General features: G+C 45.1%; 1 protein-coding gene across 1 annotated transcript in view; it reads right to left on the bottom strand.

Annotated features, from left to right (window-relative positions):
- The window catches only part of cngb3 (cyclic nucleotide gated channel subunit beta 3), a 107117-nt gene extending 84621 nt beyond the window's left edge, over positions 1–22496 (bottom strand). Inside the window, 4 exon segments of the mRNA XM_033020407.1 lie at positions 8140–8219; positions 8222–8341; positions 18089–18301; positions 22418–22496. Of these exon segments, the coding sequence (XP_032876298.1) occupies positions 8140–8219; positions 8222–8341; positions 18089–18301; positions 22418–22496 (492 nt within the window).
- Positions 22497–24251: the final 1755 nt, after the last annotated feature.

Here is a 24251-nt window from a genome sequence, read left to right as displayed (position 1 = left end):
ATGGAAGGAAGGTCAGAGCCGATGATGGACTGGGCAGTGTTTACTACTTTTTGTAGTCTTTTCCTCTCCAGGGCGCTCAAATTGCCGAACCAAGCCACGATGCAACCGGTCAGCATGCTCTCTACTGTGCACCTGTGGAAGTTAGAGCGAGTCTTCCTTGACAAACCGACTCTCCGTAAACTTCTCAGGAAGTAGAGGCGCTGATGAGCTTTCTTGATAATTGCGTTCGTGTTCTTGGACCAGGAAAGATCTTCAGAGATGTGCACGCCCAGGAATTTGAAGCTCTTGACTCTTTCAACCATGATATAAATGGGGCTGTGGGTCCCCCTCCTACTCCTTCCAAAGTCCACAATCAGTTCCTTGGTTTTGCTGGTGTTGAGGGCCAGGTTATTGCGCTGGCACCATATGGACAGTTGCTCGATCTCTCTTCTATACTCTGACTCATCCCCATCAGTGATACGCCCCACAACAGTGGTGTCGTCAGCGAACTTGATGATGGAGTTCGCACTGTGATTGGCTACGCAGTCATGGGTATAGAATGAGTACAGCAGGGGGCTGAGCACGCAGCCTTGAGGTGCTCCCGTGCTGATTGTTATCGAGGCTGACACATTTCCACCAATACGAACAGACTGTGGTCTGTGAATGAGGAAGTCGAGGATCTAATCGCAGAGGGATGCGCAGAGACCCAGTTCTGCGAGTTTGGTAACCAGCTTGGAGGGGATGATTGTGTTAAATGCCGAGCTGTAATCGATGAATAACAGCCTGACATATGAGTTTTTGTTGTCCAAGTGGTCCAGAGCGGAGTGGAGGGCCAGCGAGATCGCATCCACCGTTGATCTGTTGTGGCGGTAAGCGAACTGCAGTGGGTCCAGGTTTTTGTCGAGGTAGGAGTTGATTTGCTCCATGATCAACCTCTCAAAGCACTTCATCATCACCGGCGTTATTGCCACTGGTCGATAGTCATTGAGGCACGTCACCTTACTCTTCTTGGGCACTGGTATAATTGATGCCCTTTTAAAGCAGGTGGGGACCTCAGACCTCAGAAGTGAGAGGCTGAAAATGTCCGTAAAAACTCCAGCCAGTTGGTCCGCACAGGTTTTTAGAACACGACTGGGTATACCATCAGGTTCAGGTGCTTTTCAGGGGTTCACCCCTCTGAAGGATTTCCTGACGTCGGCCTCTGTGACTGAGACTGAAATGCCATCACAGCGAATGGGGGCTCGGGAAGGCACATCAGTATTCGCCCTATCAAAGCGTGCGTAAAACGCATTGAGCTCGTCAGGGCGAAGTAACCCTCACATTCCCTCTCTCTCCATAGGGAAGATATTGTCAAGCTTGAAAGGGTTCAGAAAGGATGTTGCCAGGACTAGAGGATGTGAGCTACAGGGAGAGGTTGAGTAGCCTGGGTCTCTATTCCTTGGAGCGCAGGAGGATGAGGGGTGATCTTGTAGAGGTGTATAAAATCATGAGAGGAATAGATCGCGTAGATGCACAGAATCTCTTGCCCAGAGTAGGAGAATCGAGGACCAGAGGACATAGATTTAAGGTGAAGGGGAAAAGATTTAATAAGACTCTGCATGGTAACAAGCTGCCAGATGAGGTAGTTGTGGCAGGGACTCTCCCAGCATTTAAGAAACAGTTAGACAGGTACATGGATAGGACAGGTTTGGAGGGATAAGGACCAAGTGCAGGCAGGTGTGACTAGTGTAGCTGGGACATGTTAGCCGGTGTGGGCAAGTTGGGCTGAAGGGCCTGTTTCTACACTGTATCACTCTATGAGTCCATGATACTCCCACCACCTTAGTCGTCCTACTGGTTTCACTGTTCGTATCCATTCGTTATCACCTCTTCCACAGCCAACAATGGACCATTGTGGACTCCACATTTCCTTGGTCATCGGTGCCGGTTCTGATTTGTTCGGAACCATTTCATGTCCAGTTTCCCTCTCCCCTGACTCTCACTGACTCTTGACCTGAAACGTCACCTGTTCCTTTTCTCCGGAGATGCTGCCTGACCCACTGAGTTACTCCAGAATTTTGTTTCTATCTTTGGTATTTATGCATGGTATATCTGATCCGTGTGGAGAGCATGCAAACCAAAGCTTTTCACTGTACCTCGATACATGTGACAATAATAAACCTAAACCTAAATTTGATTAGAAAGATATAGATAGTCTGATCAGATGGTAAATTGAATTTAATCCTCAGAAGTGTGAAGTAAAGCATTCAGGGGTTGAGCCAAGGCAAGTGCATGCATAATAAATGGAAGGATATCGAATCATATGCAGGAACAGAAGTAGACTATTTCCATAATCACTGAATGTAACCAATCTGAAAGATTTGGTGAAAAAAGAGACCCAATGTGCTGGAGTAACTCAGTTGGTCAGACAGCATTTCTGTAGATTAGATGGTTTGTTTTTCATTTCTTATCCAAGGCATAGACTGCAAGAGAAGGAAGTTTATGCCGGACAAGTATACAACTCTTGTTAGGATGCAGCTTGACACATGTGCTGGAGAGAGAGCTGGGCAGATGCATAAAGGACCTGTCCCACTTATACGATTTTTTAGGCGATTTTTTTAGGCGACTGCCTACGACCACAATTCCGGTACCTGTCGCCGGTTGTCGTAGGGAGTCGCCAATGGAATTCACCGAAGTCCGCACCGGCGACAACCTACGTCATCCTTGCGACAACGTATGTCATCCTGGCGACAACCTACGACAGCACCTACTTCAGGAGAAGTCAAGCTACGCTCATTGGCATCAAGCCCACTGTTGCCGAAAAATTTTAAACATGTTGAAAATCCAGCGGCGACCAGAAAGACGCTACGACTTTGGGCGACTGAGGAGACGACTCACGACCATACAGGCGACACCCCGGCGACCATGTAGTGACAGCCTAGTTGCCTGTAGTCGCCTAAAAAATAGCCTAAGTGGGAAATTTCCTTCACCCAAAAACCTCAGCTAAATGAGCTAAATCTCATTAAGAGGAAAATTTCAATGTGGAGTTATTTTCATCGGAATAGAGGCCGAGGCTGAATAATTAGGAAGGATCTACTTTCCTTACCTGAGGGTCAACATGGGGTTTTGATTAAAGAAGAAGGATTAAAGCAGAGACAAGGAAAGGATTTTCACACAGATGGTGGCAGTAGCTTGGAGCTTGTTGTCTGAATACAGGCAGAAATCTTCAACACATTTAAAAGCACGGCCCCATTACGAACTACAATCAAGCCAGATTTTGTAATATAACTGTATTGTTAGACATTAGACTAGAGATACAGTGTGGAAACAGGCCCTTCGGCCCACCGTGCCCGCGGCCAACCAGTGATCCCCATACACTAACACTATCCTACACACTAGGGCCAATTTACAGAAGCCAATTAACCTACAAACCTATACGTTTTTGAAGTGTGGGAGGAAACCGGAGAACTCGGAGAAAATTCACGCATTCACAGGATGAACGTACAAACTCCATACAGACAGCACCCGTAGTCAGGATCGAACCCGGCAGTAAGGCAGCAACTCGACTATTGTGCCACTGTGCCACCTCTTGTTGGTAAAGATGGCATTGATTTACTTTCCCAGCTGTTCTTGGGAAGTTGACAACAAGCCTTCTTCTTGAACCTTTCTGGTTCCATGTTTCTTGGTTTCTTGGTCCTCCAAAATATTCCAAATGGAATTTAAACTGGAGGTGGTACCTCATGGTGGTACCTCATCTCCCCCCTCCCCCACAACTCTCTCCCCTTCCCCTCTCTCCTCCCCTCCCCCACCCCTCTCTCCTCCCCCTCTCCATCTCCCTCTCCTCACCCCTCTCCCTCTCCTCCCCCTCCTCCTCCCACCCCCATCCCTCTCTCCCCCACCACCCTTCCCTCTCTACCCCACCACCTTCCGTCTCTCTCTCCGCCCCCTTCACTAAACGCTAGGGGCGCTGCACTGGCAGCAGCCTCTGCCTGCAGCCTGTCTGTCATTTCTATCTTTTTTTTAATTTTCAGTTAGTCCAATGTCTGTTTTGGGGGGGAACTTTAACTTTTCTATGTGGGGGAGGGGGCAGGGTAAGGGGGAAACCGTCTCCCAGTCTCTTCCTGGCGGGGAAGCGACTATTTCTCCGAGTCGCGTCCTCGCCCCCCACCTCGCGGCCTACCAGCTGGATCGGAGCGGCCTTTCCTGCCGGGGACCGGGAACGGGACCGGGGCTGCTACAGCGGCGGCGCAGCGCTGGAGTCACCGCGGAGCGGGCGATGCCTACCTGGGTCGCCGTTTGGAGCTCCGGAGCGCTGAGCCGCTGCTCCAACATCGTGGAGCTCTGGTGTGGAGAGCTTCCAACGCGGGCGGCGCTGACCGTCATCGTGGAGTCCTGGGGCGCCTTGCAGAGGGTCTGCAGCGGCAGGTCTCCACCCGGCGCGGCCTGCGGACTTTGGAAGCCGCCGACTCCGGTAGGAGGGGGCCAACTCTGTGTCCACGCCGCTGAGGACGTCCCGCAGCCCCGACGTCGGACTTACAACACCCCGGCGAGCGGTCCTGGACATCGGACCGCCCGTAGCTGCAACTGCGGAGGGTTTGGGGAGGCCCTGACCACGGGGAACAGTGGAGGAAGAGACTGACTTTGGTGCCTTCCAACACAGTGGGAAACTCTGATTCTGCTGTGTGGGGATGTTTTATGTCAAATTCTATAGTGTGTTGTGTTCTTTATTTTTATTGTAAGGCTGTATGGGAATTTCATTTCACTGTGCCATCTGGCACATGTGACAATTAAATGTATCTTGAATCTTGAATCTTGAATCCCCCTACCCATCTGTTCCTCTTCCACCTCTCCCCCTACCCCTCCCTACCCACTCTTCCACTTCTTTCCCCCCCTCTCCCTCCCACTCTCACTCCCCACTCTCTCCCCTCTCCCCCTCCCTCCACACTATTTCCCCTCCCTCCCTTACCCCATCTCCCTCCTCCCCTCCCTCCCCCCATGTTGGCCTACCCAGAAAATAAAAGTCTGGTCAATTGTCACTGAATGGCATTCAGATCTAGGGCAATTTTGGCTTAATATCTCCTTTGATGCTTCAGGGACACTGAAGCAAGTTTTAGCAAGCCAACACTTAGGTTAAGCAGACTAGGACTTTATTCCTTAGAGCACAGGAGGATGAGGGGTGATCTTCCAGAGGTGTACAAAATCATGAGAGGAATAGATTAGGTTCTATTCTCTTACCCAGAGTAGGGGAATCAAGAAGAAGAGGACATAGATTTAAGGTGACAGGGGAAAGATTTAATAGAAACCTGAGGGGTAACTTTTTTATACAAAGGGTGGTGGGTGTATGGAACGAGCTGCCAGAGGAGGTAGTTGAGGCAGGTACTATTGCAATGTTTAAGAAACATTTAGACAGATACATGGATAGGATAGTTTTAAGGGGATATGGGCCAAACGCATGCAGGTGGGGCTAGTATGCATGGGGCATGTTAGTCGGCATGGACAAGTTAGGCCGATGGGCCTGTTTTCACGCTGTATGACTCTCTATTAAAATCCTTATTGAGACCAACCAATTCCTCAAGGAGTGGTGTAAAACATGGGACTTTATGTTTTGGTATGGCTTGGTTCCACATATTAGTGGCACATGTCGAGCTACTATTACAGTCACCTAACCATTGAGTCATACAGCAAGGAAACAGGCCCTTGTGTCCAACTCATCCATGCCAACCAAGATGTGCGTTCAATCTAGTCCTATGTACTTGCTTTTGACCAATATCCCTCTAGACCTTTCTCATCCATGTACCTGTTGAAATGTAATTAAATATTGTTATTGTACCTGCCCCAACTGTTTCCTCTGGCAGCTTGTTCCATACACTCTGTGTGAAAAAGTTGCTACCTTGAGTTCCTATTAAATGTTTTCCCTCACACCTTAAACCAATGCCCTCCTCGAGTTATTGATTCAAGAGAGAGAGAGAGTTTTATTGTCATGTGTCCCTGATAGGACAATGAAATTCTTGCTTTGCTTTAGCACACCAGAACATAGTAGGCATGACTACAGAACAGATCAGTGTGTCCATATACCATTGCATAAATATATACACACATGAATAATTAAACTGATAAAGTGCAAATTAACAGATTATTGACTATTAAGTTTTGTCCGAGCCGAATTTAATAGCCTGATGGCAGTGGGGAAGTAGCTGTTCCTGAACCTGGTCGTTGCAGTCTTCAGGCTCCTGTACCTTCTACCTGAAGGTAGTGGGGAGATGAGTGTGTGGCCCGGATGCTGTGGGTCCTTGATGATGCTGCCAGCCTTTTTAAGGCAGCGACTGTGATAGATCCCCTCGATGGACGGGAGGTCAGAGCCGATGATGGACCGGGCAATGTTTACCACTTTTTGTAGTCTTTTCCACTACAAGGACTACAGGGCGCTCAAGTTTCCGAACCAAGCCACGATGCAACCGGTCAGCATGCTCTCTACTGTGCAGCTGTAGAAGTTAGAGAGAGTCCTCCTTGACATACCAACTCTCCGTAATCTTCTCAGGAAGTAGAGGCGCTGATGTGCTTTCTTTATGATTGCATCAGTGTTCTCGGACCAGGAAAGATCTTCAGAAGTATGCACGCCCAGGAATTTGAAGCTCTTGACCCTTTCCACCATCGACCCGTTGATATAAACAGGACTGTGGCTCCCCATCCTCCCTCTTCCAAAGTCCACAATCAGTTCCTTGGTTTTGCTGGTGTTGAGGGTCAGGTTATTGTGCTGGCACCATTTGGTCAGTCGTTCCCCAAAGCTGTGAAAAAGGCTGTGGATTTCATTAATTCATATAATCATTATAAGCTATACTGTATCTAGTTCAATGAAAACTGACTGGTTCAGACAAACATTGTCATGAGAAAAGGTGTAAGGTATTGCTGAATGGAGATTTTCAAAATGATTATAGTTTTGGATAAAGGGGATGGAGGGAGATGTTTTCCATTTGTGAGGAAGAGATTAACTCGATGTTATCAAGTTATGCTGATAAAATGGTCACCAAGAAATCCAGATTTTTAGTTTAGTTTAGAGATACAACGTGGAAACAGGCCCTTTAGCCACTGAGTCTGCGCCGACCAGTGATCCCCATACACTAATACCATCCTCCACACACTAGGGACAATTTACAATTTTGCCAAGCCAAACCTGCACGTCTTTGGAGTGTGGGAGGAGATCGGAGAACCGGAAAAAACCCCACACAGTTCATGGGGAGGACGCACAAACTCCGTATAGACAGCACCCGTATTCCAGGATTGAACGCAGGTCTCTGGCGCTGGGTGGCAGCAACTTTACCGCTGCGCCTCCATGCCGCCCCGGTTATCGGGAATTCAGAGTAAACCTCTTTAAGGAGAATATGGAACTTACTACCATAGGAAATAGTGTCGAACAGATGCATTCAAAAGAAGGTTGGTTATGAGGTAAAATGGAACTAAGGTTTATCTTGACAGATTTACATGACAGTTGCAAGGAGACTTGTGTGGAGCATAACAATCAGTATGGGATGGTTGGGCCTAGAAGGCCAAAGGGCATAGCTTTAAGATGAAAGGGTCAAAGTTTAATGTGCGGGCAAGTCTTGTTACACAGAGAGTGGTGGGTGCTTGGAACGTGATGCCAGGGGTGGTGGTGGAGGCAGATACCATAGTGGTGTTTAAGAGGCTTTTGGACAGGCACATGTGTATGCAGGGAATGGAGGGGTATAATTCATGTGCAAGCAAATGAGATCAGTTTAGCTTGGCGTCATGTTCAGCAAAGACATTGTGGATGGAAGGGCCTGTTCCTGTACTGTACTGTTCTATGTTCTATTGGGCTATTTCACATATCATTAATATTTTTAAGGCAGAGAAAGATAGATTCTTGATTAGTACGGGTGTCAGGGGGTTATGTGCAGAAGGCAGGAGAATGGGGGTAGGTGGGGGAGATAGATCAGCCACGATTGAATAGAACCATAGGAACATAGAAAATAGGTGCTGGAGTAGGCCATTCGGCCCTTCGAGCCTGCACCGCCATTCAATATGATCATGGCTGATCATCCAACTCAGTACTCCAATGGCGGAGTGGACTTGATGGAGCGAATGGCCTAATTCTGCCCCTATCACATGACCACATGGGTAATGTAATTGAATGGTTATACAGATGCTGCTGAAAATTAAACTTACTATTATGTCTCCCTGGTTCATGAAATGCAGGCGGACTTGGAACACCAACATATCCGGCAGATAGATGAAGTCACAGATAAATCCACAATTAACCAGAAAGGAAGAATCCTTGCTGACTGATACTTGAAAGCCCAGCGCATTGGAATAAACCAGCAGTTCCAGTTGAGTACCACGAAAGACAACCATACCAGATAAAGCCGATCTGAAACTCAATCATGTTCATAAGTTTTAGGAGCAGAATTAGGCCATTCGGCTCATCAAGTCAACTCCGCCATTCAATCATGGCTGATCTATCTTTCCATCTCAACCTCATTTTGCTGCCTTCACCTCATAACCCCTGAACCCCGTACTAATCAAGAATCAAGGTGGCGCAGCGGAAGAGTTGCTGCCTTACAGCGAATGCAGCGCCGGAGACCCGGGTTCGATCCTGACTACGGGTGGTGTCTGTACGGAGTTTGTACGTTCTCCCCGTGACCTGCGTGGTTTTTCTCTGAGATCTTCGGTTTCCTCCCACACGTTTGTAGTTTAGTTGGCTTGGTAAAAATTGGCCCTAGTGGGTGTAGGATCGTGTTAATGTGCAGGGATAATGTTGTGGCATCCAGAACAGAAAACACAGAGGCACCGCCTAGCTGAACAGCAACTTCCTCCACTGTGTGCATCGGGTAGTGCGGGCATTTGATCTCTGGGGTTGATACAAATTTGGATTTCTTCTTTGTTGCAAACTTGTCACGTCAGTGGGAACTGGCATCTCATTGATGGCAAATTCGGATTTCTTTGTAAGCTCAGCTGTTCCAAATAGGTGCACCCAGGGCCGGCCTTAGGAGGTGCGGGGCCCAATTGGGAAAAATCTTCATAGAAATATAAATAAATAATTATAAATGAGTCACATGTCGTGAGAAACATGACAATTCGGGTGACACCTCCCACTGTCCTGTTATCCATCACCCGCTGACCCGCTCTTGAGCTGGTTGATCCACGGCCGACCCCCTCCTTCTCAACCCTCCTGCCTTCCCCGCAACTTTACCCCTGGACAGACTACCCACACACTCTGAAAGGAACCCCCCCCCCCCCAGCAGCGCTGTCCTTTTACAGCCGCTTCCCATCAGCTGCTAGCAATGAGGGATAGACTTGGCTATACCTCAGTACAGCAACATCGTTCTTGATGTTGCTGTACTGCGGGATAACAAAGTCTATCCTTCTTGGCTAACAACCTAACCTTCGGCCTCCAAGATGCAGGCTCATTTTCTAGCAATGTTACAAAATATTGAGATTTTAAAAATCAAGCCTTCAATTTTATCTAACTCTGAAATTGAAGATAGACAAAAGCTGGAGTAGCTCAGCAGGACAGGCAGCACAGCGACTCTGGAGAGAAGACCCTTCGTCAGACTGAACTGAACTCTCGTCGGTGAGAGTACTTGTGATTGTCTGAAGGGTCTCGACCTGAAACGCAACCCTCTCCCCAGAGCCCCTGCCCGTCCCGCTGAGCCACCACAGACAGGGAGTTGAAGGTAGACACAGTCAAGTCAAGTAGCCTTTATTGTCATTCCGACCTTGCGGTCTGAACGACATTTTGTTGCCTTGCAGTCCTACATATAGTAAAAATGACAAAAACACACAATAAACACAAATTAACATCCACCACAGTGAGTTCACCAGGCACCTCCTCACTGTGATGGAAGGTAAAAGTCTTAAGTCTTTGTCTCATCCCTTCTTACTCTCCCTCTGCGCCGAGGCGATCCAGGCTTCAGATGTTGTGACCCCGCCGGGCGATGGTAAGTAATGTCAGTCCCGCGGCTGAATCCGAGCTCCGCGAACGGGCCGGTTCAACTCCGCGGCCCGGGGTGGTCGAAGCTGCGGCCCTCCAGTCTAGCGGACGCAGCTGTTGTCGCGGGAGTACCGGTAAACAGGTCACCTGTGCCCCAGGAGCTCCCGACGATGTCGTCCACTGGGCCGGGTGGCCGCTGCCGCCGGAACACTGCCCCAACTCCAAGGCCAGGTCGCCGCTGCCCCAGCTCCGAGGTCTGATCGCCGCTGCCGTCGGAACACCACAGCACCGGAGTCGGACCGCTGCCGCTGGAACGCTGCCTCAGCTCCGAGGCCGCCAGCTCCGCTATTAGGCCTCGGCGCAGGCGGAGACGGGGGATACAACAAGAGAAGTCGCACCCCCCCGAAGGAAGAGACCAAAAACATGTTTCTCCCCCCCACCCACACACATACACAACCTAATAAACCAAAAATTAACAAAAACAGGACAAAAGAACAACAACAAAACGAAAAAAACAGACAGACTGCAGGCGAGCCCCCCCCCCCAACAGAAAGTAACCGCAGATGCAGCCATCATCGCAAAACGTCTAAGAAAGAACTGTAGATGCTGGAAAATCAAAGGTAGACAAAAATGCTGGAGAAACTCAGCGGGTGTAAGGCAGCATCTATGGAGCGAAGGAAATAGCCGGGTCTGAAGAAAGGTTTCGACCCGAAACGTTGCATATTTCCTTCGCTTCATAGATGCTGCCTGTATACCGCATTTGTATACCGCAAAACGTCAATGATTCCGGGAATGCCGAGAGAGCAAGAGAGAGAGAGGTGGGGAACGGCAGAGAGAGAGAGCGTGCACGGGACAGAGAGAGCGCACGGGACAGAGAGAGGGAGGGAGAGAGCGAAAGACAGAGACACAACGTGGGTCGGTAGGTAAATTGAATGACTAACCTGCTGCAGACCAAGAAGAAGTTCTCACTCATGATCAAAGATCTTATAGCGGAGCTATAAGATCTTTGCTCATGATGGTGAGTTTTAAGAAATTCAATGTGTCATTAATGCATCAATCTACATTCCCCAATAAAATGTAATTATGTTTTGAAGAAGTGTTAATGACGCCGCGTGAATTGTATTCAAAGGAACGCAGCGTCATTAATACTTCTTCTAAAACCCAATTACACATTTACTGAGGAATGTGGATCCATGCATTGATGACGCATTGGATAACTACTTATTAACACAAGTGCTACAGTCGTTAACACATCGTTTGTGTCTGATAGCCATACAGCGCTTGTATTCCATGTACAAAACCATGTAAGCTTTGTAAAAAATCCGTATGGCGAATGTTAAAATTTTTTTTTTATTTAACAAAGCCAATTTGTATTTCCATATGAAATACGGAAAATTAACGCGGGGCCCCCCTTGGGCGCGGGGCCCAATTTGGAAAAATCGGTCCAATCGGCCTAGGGTCGGCCCTAGGTGCACCCCCCCCCCCCTCCACCCCCTCTTGTGGAAACATAGAACATAGAAATTAGGTGCAGGAGTAGGCCATTCGGCCCTTCAAGCCTGCACTGCCATTCAATATGATCATGGCTGATCATCCAACTCAGTATCCTGTACCTCCCTTCTCTCCATACCCCCTGTAACGCATGCCAGGACCTAGGACTGGTAACTTTTGGGCATGCTGTCCATCAAATATCTCCTGTTGAGGGCTCCACCCGGCAGATCTTTCCCAGTACAAGGAACTTTTTGACGACAAGCTTGGGAAGCTACCCATCAAATACAACATCGTCACCGATGCAAATGTCGTTCCGTGTCGGACGAGCACCACACATCATTCCACATGCTATGCATGACAGAGCACACAATGAGCTCCAGCGGGTGATATCCCTGGGTGTCATTGCCACGGTTACCGACCCATCCGACTGGGTTTCCACCATGGTGGTCGCAACAAAGAAAAACAAAGAAGAAATCCAAATTTGTATCAACCCCAGAGATCTGAACACAGCGATCAAACGCCCGCACTACCTGATGCACACGGTGGAGGAAGTTGCTGCTCAGCTAGGCAGTGCCCCTGTGTTTTCTGTTCTGGATGCCAAAAGCTCGTGCTGGCAGATCCCACTTCTGACACCATGTTGAGTATATCACACATACTCACGGATCTGGTATAACAGTATTTATTGAGTAACGTATACAACACACCGCAGCATGTTAATACTACCATGCAGCAGTACCAACTAACAGCGCATGTCGGGTTGCCATAATATGAATGGTGTGGTGGTAGGCGGAGCTTATAATAATAAAGCACTATATTGGTAAGTAAGTAAAGTAACCAATCTACACTTTCTAAATGGACGTCCTACATTATTTAATAATTAGACAAAGGTATTTCAAATCAGGACAAATATTTTGAATTTGCTTTTTTTTCAATTATCTTAAAGCCAGCATGGTGCAGTTGCTCATGTTCAAGTATTACACATTTCAGTCGCAATGGTCGAGACTTTAAGTTATTTAAGAGGTCAGGTTTGTGAGTACTCGGGACGACAGATGGCACAATGGGCTAAGTGTTCGGCTGGCGACCGGAAGGTGGCCGGTTCGAATCCCGCTTGGAGTGCATACTGTCGTTGTGTCCTTGGGCAAGACACTTCACCCACCTTTGCCTGTGTGTGAATGTGTGTGAGTGATTGGTGGTGGTCGGATGGGCTGTAGGCGCAGAATGGCAGCCACGCTTCCGTCAGTCTGCCCCAGGACAGCTGTGGCTACAGAAGTAGCTTACCACCACCGAGTGTGACTGAGGAGTGAATGAATAATGCGATGTAAAGCGCCTTGAGTATTAGAAAGACGCTATATAAATCCCATCCATTATTATTATTATTACTCAGGAGTTTAAATGGATTGGAAGTGGCTGTGTGTCAGGAAACCATTTCCAATCCATTGGTTTATCATGTTAGGCTTCTAGGGAGAGAGACAGTTTGCTAATTTTGCACAAAAGCAATATTAACCAAAATGGGCTTAGTCAGTAAACACAGGATTCCAAAGCTTTGAAGAAGATGTCAGTGAAAGCAGTACTGTCGAGGCCGAAGAATTGAAAGACAAAACTGCCTATAATAAGGAAGGAACTGCAGATCGATGCTGGTTTAAGCCGAAGATAGACACAAAAGGTTGGAGTAACTCCTCGAGTCAGGAAGCATCTCTGGAGAAAAGGAATAGGTGACGTTTCAGGTGGAGGCCCTTCTACAGTCTGAAGAAGGGTCTTGACCTTAAAACGTCACCTATTCCTTTTCTCCAGAGATGCTGTCTGACTCGAGGAGTTACTCCAACTTTTTGTCTATCTTCTGCCAATAACTACTACATCTTCAACAGTTACTTTATTAAGTTATTGTGTTAAAAGATTTTTGTTAAGAACTTGTGGTAAGAGGATATTTCAAACATTATGGAGGAAGTTCAGTAGATACTGGAACTATATGTACAGTTAGTTTCCAAACTCAGGAGGTACGAACCATGAACTACACTTTTTAATTCAAGTTTTTGACAGCTGCTTAAGATTCTATTGCTTAGGTTTGGGAATAGGACTCTGAGAAGCATCAGCAGAAGTTATTTTCATAGTCGTACTCATAGGTACTATGTATGTATCAATGCTTTCATGTATTCGTAGATGCTGTATAAAGCCCTTCGGCTCAATGTGTCGATGCGACCGAGATGCCCATCTTCGCTATTCCCATTTGCCCACATTTGACCAATATCCCTTGGAACCTTTCTTCTTCATATAACTCTCCAAATGTGCCTTGAATGGTGTTATTGCACCTGTCTCAACCACTTCCTTTGGCAGCTTGTTTCATGTATGTACCAAGCTCTGTATGAAAAAATACCCTTTCAGCTTCCTGCTAAATCTTACCCCTCTCACCTTAAACTTTTCAGTTCAGTTTAGTTTAATATCAAGTGTACCGAAGTACAGTGAAAAGCTTTTTACTGCGTGCTAACTAGTCAGCGGAAATACAATACATGATTACATTTGAGCCATTTCCAGTGTATAGATACATGATAAGGTGTTAGAAATATTTTTCCCAACAAACAACAGCAACAGTAATTAAGATATAACTTGAATGTTTATGCTCAAATAAATCAAAGTCAGAAATCTCTGCAATAGCTTTACTGTCACCAAGGTGAGAGACCAAACAGTGGGGTGCACAGAGCGTTTACACCAAAGGCTGGCGCTATTCAGACTGACGATATAGAGAATTTACACATATCTTTATACTCATAAACAGCCGTAAACCACATGGTTAGTAACTTTCCATAAAATGAATAAAGGAACACAGTTTACAAGATACATAATGAAGTTCTTTAGTTAGGTTAGGGAGGCAAGGGAGTAGGGAGGCAGGCACCTGCCAAAGCAAAAATAAGACTTTATTGTTTGATAACACACAGACTACAGGCAGTGCCGGATTTACGTATAAGCTAAACAAGCTATAGCTTAGGGCCCCCACTTTCTAGGGGGCCCCCCGAAAAAATTGATGGGCCTCGAGGTCTAGGGGGGCCTCCGGCCAAGGCAGAACACCTACCGTTCAACTCTGGGCGGCCCCCCTCTCTATCTCTCTCTCTCCATCTCCCCCCGCTATCCGTGTCCGGGCCGCCGGGCTCCGCTCTCTCCTCATCCGCCGGCACGGCAGGCCGCCTTGCACATGCGCACAGCCACGGCCAGCACATCATCGGCCGCCCTGCGCATGCGCACTGCAACGGCAACTGGTCGGCGCTGGGCACTTTCTCCCTCGCTTTGAATTGTGGGAGATTTGGCCGCCATGGCTGTCCGGTCGTTGGGGGCCTCACAAGTGGAACAGCTCTTCATCTAAATCCGGCACTGACTACAGGATGATAGCATTACAATGGAATGTCACAAGGACGAGAACGGCTCTTATCTATGTTCTCTCAGCTACTGCAAAAGCCTGTTTTACTATATGCTAACATCTTTAAAGCATTTTTAAAGGTACAGTCCCCGATAGCTATAGGGAATAACGTTTAGTGCAAGGTAAAGCTAGTAAAGTCCCATCAAAGATAGCCCAAGGGTCACCAATGATGTAAAAGTAGTTGAGGACTGCTCTTCAGGACATTTGCTCTCTAGTTCATGATTCTCTAACCCTAGGGAAAAGACTGTGCATTCTCCATTTCTATGACCATGATTTTATATACCTCTATAAGATTATCCCTCAGACTTCACACAATAAAGTCCCATCCTGCAGAACCTCTCCTTGTAAACTCAGTCCCTCGAGTCCTGGCAACAACTTTGTAAATCTTTTACACTCTCATACACAGCTAGCACTATCCTACACCCCAGGGAGAATTTACAATGTGACCAAAGCCAATTAACCCACAGACCTCAGGGAGAACACACAAACTCCATACCCATAGACATCACCCATGGTCAGGATCTAACCCAGGTCTCTGCTACGGTAAGTCACCAACTCTACCGCTGCGCCACATTATATTCTGCACTCCTTTACTTTCACTTTTGCACACCTGATGTATTCATGTATGACATGATTTTCCCGGATAACGCAAAACAACGTTTTTCACTGTATCCAAGACAACGTGACGATAATAATGCCAATACGTGAATAGCCTTCAATATAGGATTACTGAGTCTGGGGATAACCGTGATTTTCTCTATATGGTGTTGTACAGCCGATTACAAAATCTATTAAACAACATGCTTGCAATACTTCTATAAGCTGCAATGAATTGTGCATGTTAGCATCATATACACCTCGTTGAGAGATCTAGGAAATAAAATGTTAATGGAGCCCCCAGGTTAAAAATAAATAGAAAACAACCTGGCCTGCAACTATTACCGGGTGTTGCACTCTCCACCAACTGCTCTGTGGACACTCCTTACATTGTAACGTTTAAGTTCAGCACAGCATATTTATAAACATTTGTAGAAACAAGGAACTGCAGATACCGGTTTACAAAAAAAGATACAAAGTGCTTGAGTAACTCAGCAGGGACAGGGCAACATCTCTGGAGAACATGGATAGGTGACGATTCCGGTCAAGACCTGAATTTGGACCTGAAGATTGCCGACCTGAAACGTGACCTATCCATATTTTCCAGAGACGCTGCCTGACCCTGTTGAGATACTCCAGCACTTTGTGTCTTTTTATACAAACATTTGCACTGCAATTCCCAATGCAATTCCCAATGTAGCCTGCAGGTGGTACCTTTGTTACAGACACAACCATAATCACATAATTTGGAGATAAATATACTAGTTTGTAAGTAATCAAGAAAGTATATATAACACACACACACACATATATATATAACACACACACACATATATATAACACACACACACACACATATATATATAACACACACACACACACACACACACACGCACACACACACACACATATATATATATATAAACACACACACACACACACATATAACACACACACACACACACACATATATATATAACACACACACACACACACACGCATATATATATAACACACACACACACACATATATTACACACACACACATATATATTACACACACACACACACACATATATATATAAATCCCTTCGATGGTGGGGAGGTCAGTACCTGTGATAGACTGGGTAGTATTCACCACTTTTGTGTGTCCGATTTGCTCATGCGAGATTGCTGCATTGTGTATTCAATTTTCTCACCCACCAGGAACAGTTAATGTTTATTTTTAAAATTGTCAACCAGTTAATGAAGTATTGTGTCACCTGTATTTCTGAACAAAGCAGTTTTTAGGTAGAACTCTGTAGTTTGATAATTGTATATGTTTTAGATTTAATTCACTTCTTTAGCTACACTGATAACCCGCTTCCCCGCAGAGTACCGATCTGTTTCTGTGCCCTTTCTCCTGGAACCTCAACACTAATAGGTACGTAACCCGCTGTGCTTTAAACAAAGCATTCCCTCTCTCGGCAGGATACTTGCCATAAAATTGATGTGAATCCCAATCTTCTGCCAGAGATGTTGTAGCATGGCCTCCACATGTTGAAAGACACTCCGCATCCCACTGTCTCTCTTCACATCCTGTTGGATACAATAGAAGTGCTGCATCCCGTTTGGCAGCACAGCCCAGCGATTCCTCCATGGTGTAAGCTTGTTATCATAGTCTATGCTCTTTGAGTGCCAATTCCACTTGTTGCTGGGAACACTTCCTGAGCTCGAAGAGGTCCCAGTGCCTCGGAGAGAAAATGTCATTCAATCTACAGATTAAAAATGTCTTGGAACTGTGTGAACTGTGAAGAGGATGCTAGGAGGTTGCAGGGTGACTTGGACAGGCTGAGTGAGTGGGCAGATGCAGTATAATGTACTGTAGATAAATGTGAGGTTATCCACTTTGACGGCAAAAACAAGGAGGCGGATTATTATTTGAATGGTGTCAGATTAGGAACAAGGGAAGTGCAACGAGACCTGGGTGTCCTTGTTCACCAGTCACTGAAAGTAAACATGCGGGTACAGCAGGCAGTGAAGAAAGCTAATGGAATGTTGGCCTTCATAACGAGAGGATTTGAGTATAGGAGTAAATAAGTCCTTCTGCAGTTGTACAGGGCCCTAGTGAGACCACATCTGGAGTATTGTGTGCAGTTTTGGTCTCCTAATTTGAGGAAGGACATTCTTGCTATTGAGGGAGTGCAGCGTAGGTTCACGAGGTTAATCCCCGGGATGGCGGGACTGTCATATGAGGAAAGATTGGAAAGACCGGGCTTGTATTCACTGGAATTTAGAAGGATGAGGGGGATCATATAGAAACATATAAAATTATAAAAGGACTGGACAGGCTAGATGCAGGAAAAATATTCCCAATTTTGGGGGAGTCCAGAACCAGGGGCCACAGTCTAAGAATAAAGGGGAGGCCATTTAAAACTGAGATGAGAAAAAACATTTTCACCCAGAGAGTTGTGAATTTGTGGAATTCTCTGCCATGGAAGGCAGTGGAGGTCAATTCACTGGATGAATTTAAAATAAAGTTAGAAAGATCTCTTGGGGCTAGTGGAATCAAGGGGTACGGGGAGAAGGCAGGCACGTTACTGATTGTAGATAATCAGCCATGATCACAATGAATGGCGGTGCTGGCTCGAAGGTCCGAATGGCCTCCTCCTGCACCTATTTTCTATGTTTCTATGTCTCTAACAGTAAGTTACCTGAATATGTATCAATGCTTTCAGGTATTCGTAGATGTTGTATGAACTATTTGACTGGAGGCTTCTTGAATTTACAGGCAATCATGTCACAGCAACTTTCCTCTTCATGTTCGACCCCATCTTTTTCATCCTCCGGTTTATTTTCCTCCTCTGTTTTCTTTTCCTCCTTTTTATCTTTGTCCTCCTTTGGTGATGGTGATTTTTTGATGGGTGCTAAGCAATACAAGAAATATAAATATACAGCAATCTTAAAAGAGAATAAAGGTGTCGCCTCCCAAACGTCTCCTATTCTTTTTCTCCAGAGATGCTGCCTGACCCGCTGAGTTATTCCAGCATTTTGTGCATATCAATCTTAAAAGCAGTTTTCCTTGCCAATCATGGAATGTTTTGGGTTCAAGTTAACTTCAAAATTTGCTGTATGATTTCCATCCCCTTGCATATATAAAAATAACATGAAATGCAATTTCACAATCTTTATCAGTAGAATTAATAAATAGTCAGTGACTCTTCAGAAATTTTAAAGAAATTCAAATCACATATTAATCCCTGGTGCAGGAGGTCAGTTAATTATAAAGAAATGTTCAACATTCTTACTGTGCAGGGCATTAAATATTAGGAGAGTCGTGGTCCTGTCCCACTTAGGCGTTCTTTCAGGCGACTGCAGGAGACTATGCAGTCGCCACATGTTCGCGGGTAGTTTCCGGGGAGTCGCCTTCATGGTCGTGAGGAGTTCCCGCATTCTGGGAACTAGTCGCGGCCTCATCATGGTTGCCGCACATTTTTCACCATGTTGAAAAATTAGCGGCGACTATAATGAAGCCGCCATGGAGAGTAGCGAGAATTCTCGTGCCAGGAGGTCCTAGTGGGTTGCCAGGAGGTCGAAGGTTCTCGGAGGTTCTCGTAGGTTGCAGCCGGTGCTGACCGGTGAATTTCATTGGCTCATTGGGAAAAAAAAAGGTAAGCAGTAGTTTTCAGAACCAAGGATAACCGACCGGTAATGTTAAATCTCCGCCGAGCTTCACAGCCGTGTATCTCTGGCTTCTTAAAAGTTGTCTTCCCTCCTTCTCCCCCCTCTCCTCCATCTTTTAAAGGACTTACCGTACACTGTGCTTTAGCCGTCTTAATTACAGCGACAATCTTCCTGTTCATCGTGGTGCGTGTCTGTATCACCTTGGCTTTGCACCGTGTGAATTATTTTGACAGCGCTCCCCCCACTTGCCCTGTCCCCTGCCTGCATAACGGGCTGGTGAAGGAAGTGATGTGTGTGTGTGTGTTCCACTCTGACAGTCACCGTTCCAGTTGCCGGTTTTTCAGGCGACTGCCGGCAACTTGACAGTCCCCGGCAGTCCGGTGAAAAATCACCTAAGTGGCACAGGCACATCAGAGTATCACTCGGTGAATTACCTCGACAGGTGTTCTTTACAGGCTACTTAAAACTATCATGCAACTGAGGACGAAGGATGCCTGTCGACAGACAACTTGGAAAACTGCCTCTTTTAGCATATTAGTAAAATACTGTGGATGTTGGAACTCAAAAATAAAATAAAATCTTGAATTACTCAACATTTTCTAGCAGCTTCTGTATAGAAAGAAACAGAAAAAATAATTCAGGTTTATGATCTTCATTCTACTTCTTCATTCTTTAGGTACTGTCGCAACATTTAAGAAACGTTTAGAAAGGTATATGGATATAGGACAGGTTTAGAGGGATGTGGGGCAAACGCAGGTAGGTGGGACTAGTGCAGATGGGACATGGTGGTCGGTGTGGGCAAGTTGGGCCGATGGGCCTGTTTCTACGCAGTATTGGTGACTATGACTCCATGACTCTATCTATTCCAAACTATGAACTTTGTAGGTTCTGTCTATGTTAACACTTTATAGGAATAGACACTTTGTGTTAATTTGTGTTCCTTCCAGGATGCAATTACAGAGTCTTGTTAGCAATGGTCTTTTGTTTTGAAAGGGGATCCTACATTTCAATGATGATTAATTTTACGTCATCGTGCACGAAAACGACAGAGTACATTACTATCGACTGATCCACATGTTAAAAATTATGGAGTTGTTGTGTTCATAATAAATTAATTTATCTTAGTTGTTAGAATCATACAGCATGGAAACAGGCCCTTCAGCCCAAACCATCCATGGCGACCAAGATGCCCTGTCCAAGCTTGTTCCATTTGCCCGGTCCTGGTCCATATCCCTCTAAACCTATCCAATTCATTCTTGGGAGAAAACTTTCATTCAAGTTTCCATCTCATGTTGCTCTATCTTTAGTTACATTGCTGACTCCAATTATTGTATGTTTTGATTAACCAGCTATTATTCAATGAACGGGTAGATTTTGCTAAAAACATTGAGTTTACTCCAGAGATGCCCTTAGATGTACTGCAGGTATTATCTTTTTGTTAAAAAATGGCAAAAGGTTGAGGAAGTAGTTGAGCATGCAGAGTAGTACAGCCCAGGAACAGGCACTTCGGCCCACAATATCTGCGCCGAACATGTCAAGTTAAACTTATCACCTCTGCCTGCACATAATCCATAAACCCTCATTCCCTGCATAACCAACCACATGCCTATCTAAAAGCCTCTTAAATGCCACTATTATATCTGCTTTCTTCTGGCAAAATGTTCCATGAACCCACTCACGTCATTTATAAACATAGAAAATATATAGGTGCAGGAGGCCATTCAGCCCTTCGAGCCAGCACCGCCATTCATTGTGATCATGGCTGATCGTCCCCAATCAATAACCCGTGCCTGCCTTCTCCCCATAAACTGTGAGAGACACAGTTGAAAACCTACACCACCGGATTCAGGGACAGTTTTTTCCCCAACTGTTATCAGGCAACTGAACCATCCTACCAACAACTAGAGAGTGGTCTTGAGCTACCATCTACCTCATTGGAGACCCTTGGACTATCTTCAATTGACTTTACTGGACTTTATCTTGCACCAAACGTTACTCCCTTTATCATGTATCTATACACTGTGGAAGGCTCGATTGTAATCATGTATTGTCTTTCTGCTGACTGGTTAGCAAGCAATGAAAGGCTTTCACTGTACCTTGGTACAAGTGACAATAAACTAAACTAAACAAAAGTTAAAAACTCCCACTGTCACTGCACTATTATTTTTACAGCTTCTCCCAGCACATATGCTCCTCCAATTCATGCTGACTGTTGGGAGTGCTCACACCTTCCCCTCTTGTTTTTAACACACATATAAAAAACCATGGACATTTCTATAATCTAACTTGCCAATGACATTTCATGTTCTCCTTTTGGCCCTTCTAATTGTCTGCTTGAATTATTTTCTGTTCACTTTATATTCTTCAAGGGCCCTGTCTGATTTCATCTTCCTAAGCCTTACATATGCCTTAACAACTAACACATGTAACTTTTGTTAATGAACCTGCAATTGCATAAAATCAATCGTGGTGCTTCCAAGCATTTAAAGCAGTTTTGTTTAGTTTAGTTTAGAGTTACAGCATGGAAACTTGCCCTTCAGTACATGTTAATCAACGATTATCCATTCACACTAGTTCTATGTTATCCCACTTTCTCAGTCACTCCCAACATATCAACTCGAGAGCAGTCCTGAACTACTATCTATCTCATTGGTGACCCTTGGACTATCTTTGATTGAACTTTACTGGCATTAAATGTTATTCCCTTATCATGTATCTGTACACTGTAAAATGGCTCGATTGTAATCATGTATTGTCTTTCCGCTGACTGGTTTGCAACACACAACAAATGCTTTTCACTGTACCTCAGTACACATGACAATAAACGTAAACTCAAACTGAAATTGAATATCAAGGGAAATTTTACAGAGGCCAATTTTTCCTACAAACCTGTGTGTCTTTGTGATATGGGAGGAAACTGGAGCACTCGGTGGAAACCCACGATGTCACGGGGAGAATGTTTAAATTCCACACAGACAACACCCGAGGTCAGTATCGAACCAGGGCCTCCGGCGCTGTGAGGCCACGGCTCTACCAGCTGTGTCACTGGAGCACATGGAGCATTCATGGGCCTATCAATATGTCTGGTCAGTGGATCTCTTCCCTCTACTTGTAAGCACTGTCAAAGATACCTTACATCATAATGGAACACTTGTAACTACAATTTGGGTGACGAAAAGAAGCCCCGTAACAAAAGACAACAATATTATGATCTCTGAACATGGATCATTTTAATATATAATGTTATCTCCAGACACATTGCTAATAACTTTACGTGATTAACTGTCGTAGTGGATTAATGTTTGCATGCTATGAAACCCATTAGGAACTGGATCCTTGCCGTTAATAGTAGAACCTACTGGCTGGTAAAGTTTCATCTGAGGAAGAGCCATCCTGATCAAGGAGCTTTTCCTTGTACAGAGAAGTCCTTTGCCGCATACGTATTACCAAGCTCTGGAGCTGTGCATCAGCAAAATCACTGGCAAATACAAGTGGCGTCTTCTCAGATTGATCACCGAGTGAATTACTGCAAAATACCAATATTTATGAAGACAAACATTAACTAGGTTTTACAATATCTGTTATTCTGCAAACCTTTCGAAAAGGTAGCGCAGCGGTAGAGTTGCCGCCTTACAGCACCAGAGACCCGGGTTCGATCCTGACCACGGGTGCTGTCTGCATGGAGTTTGTACGTTCTCCCTGTGACCTGCGTGGGTTTGCTCCGGTTCCCCGCCACACTCCAAAGACATACAGGTTTGTAGGAATAATTGGCTTTGGTAAAAGATTGTAAATAGTCCCTAGTGTGTAGGATAGTGCTAGTGTACGGGGGGAATCGCTGGTCAGCGCAGACTCGGTGGGCCGAAGCGCCTGTTCCCGCACTGTATCTCTAAACTCTAAACTCATGGTGCAGGCAATTAATTAGCTCAATTATTATCTTTGTGGTTATGTGCATGTGATTTATTGAAGGGGTGAAGTAGAAGTGAAAGTATGTGTACGATTTAAAGCAATTCTCAAATGTTTTAATTCTAGTTCCAAAAAACGTGTCTGCAGTTTATTTTCACGAATGGCTTGTTAAGCAGATAAGATAGCAGTCCTTGCAAGGACTCGTTTTAAAATATAATGTTATGAAAATTAAGCATGCAATTTCATTTTCCTTTGCCCGATGTTTTTATTGAGATTTTATGTCAGATAATACGTGACATTTCTATAACAAAAATGTTACAACAAAACCTATCAAACGGGATGGCTAATCATGAGGAAAAAAGTGTTTGGATTATTTTCCTTTAAGGTTTTTAATTGTGATATTTTAATTAAATTACAATGCTTTCAAGAAAAGCAATGTTTTTGATACATTTAGAAAGAGTTCATTTTTAAATGTTAATATCTAATCAAAGAAACAACCATGCAAATTCCGAATCTCAGTTTAATACTTGTTCAAAAAAGTATGGGGGCATGCAAGGTTTCTTATGTTTATGGAGATATTAATGAGTTTTAAAAATATGTATGTCAGCCATGTAAATTGGATTTTGATCCTTTTAATATAAGTATCCCAAGGTGCTGTATTCAATCTGACTTCTGTTGACTGTAAAACAAAATTTAAATTAAGCTGTAACTTTAAGCAATCTAAATCTCATTTGTGCACAAACAATAAACCCTCTGGTCCTTTACAGATAAGTAGTGTCATGTAAAAACACAAATGCCATTTTGTCAGATTTAAAGTGGAAAGTAAATTAAAGATGGGGAGGGGATAATTATGATCCATGAATTAAGTGGGTTAAGGGAGGTGTGGTGCAATCATTTAAAGATATATTAAGTATTTTGATTCGGAATTGAACTTGTTTCAGGGAGGTGGGACAGAAACTGAACAGCCACCCCAGTTCCAACAATTGGGGGCAGCACAGTTGCACAACGGTAGAGTTGCTGCCTTATAGCACCAGAGACCTGGGTTCGATCCTGCTACGGATGCTGTCTGTACGGAGTTTGTATGTTCTCCCCGTGACTACATGAGTATTCCCTGGGTGCTTTGCTTTCCTCCAAGGTTAATTTGGCTTCAATAAAAATAGTAAAATGACCTTAGTGTGTGGAATAGAGGTAGTGTATGGGGATCGCTTGTCGGCGCGGACTTGGCGAACCGAAGGGCCTGTTTCCACGCTGTATCTCTAAACTAAACTGAAATAAATTGGATTTGCCATT

Source organism: Amblyraja radiata, chromosome 4 (genome assembly GCF_010909765.2).
Source record: "Amblyraja radiata isolate CabotCenter1 chromosome 4, sAmbRad1.1.pri, whole genome shotgun sequence".
Lineage (NCBI taxonomy): Eukaryota > Metazoa > Chordata > Chondrichthyes > Rajiformes > Rajidae > Amblyraja > Amblyraja radiata.
This window is presented reverse-complemented; position numbering and strand designations above follow the sequence as displayed.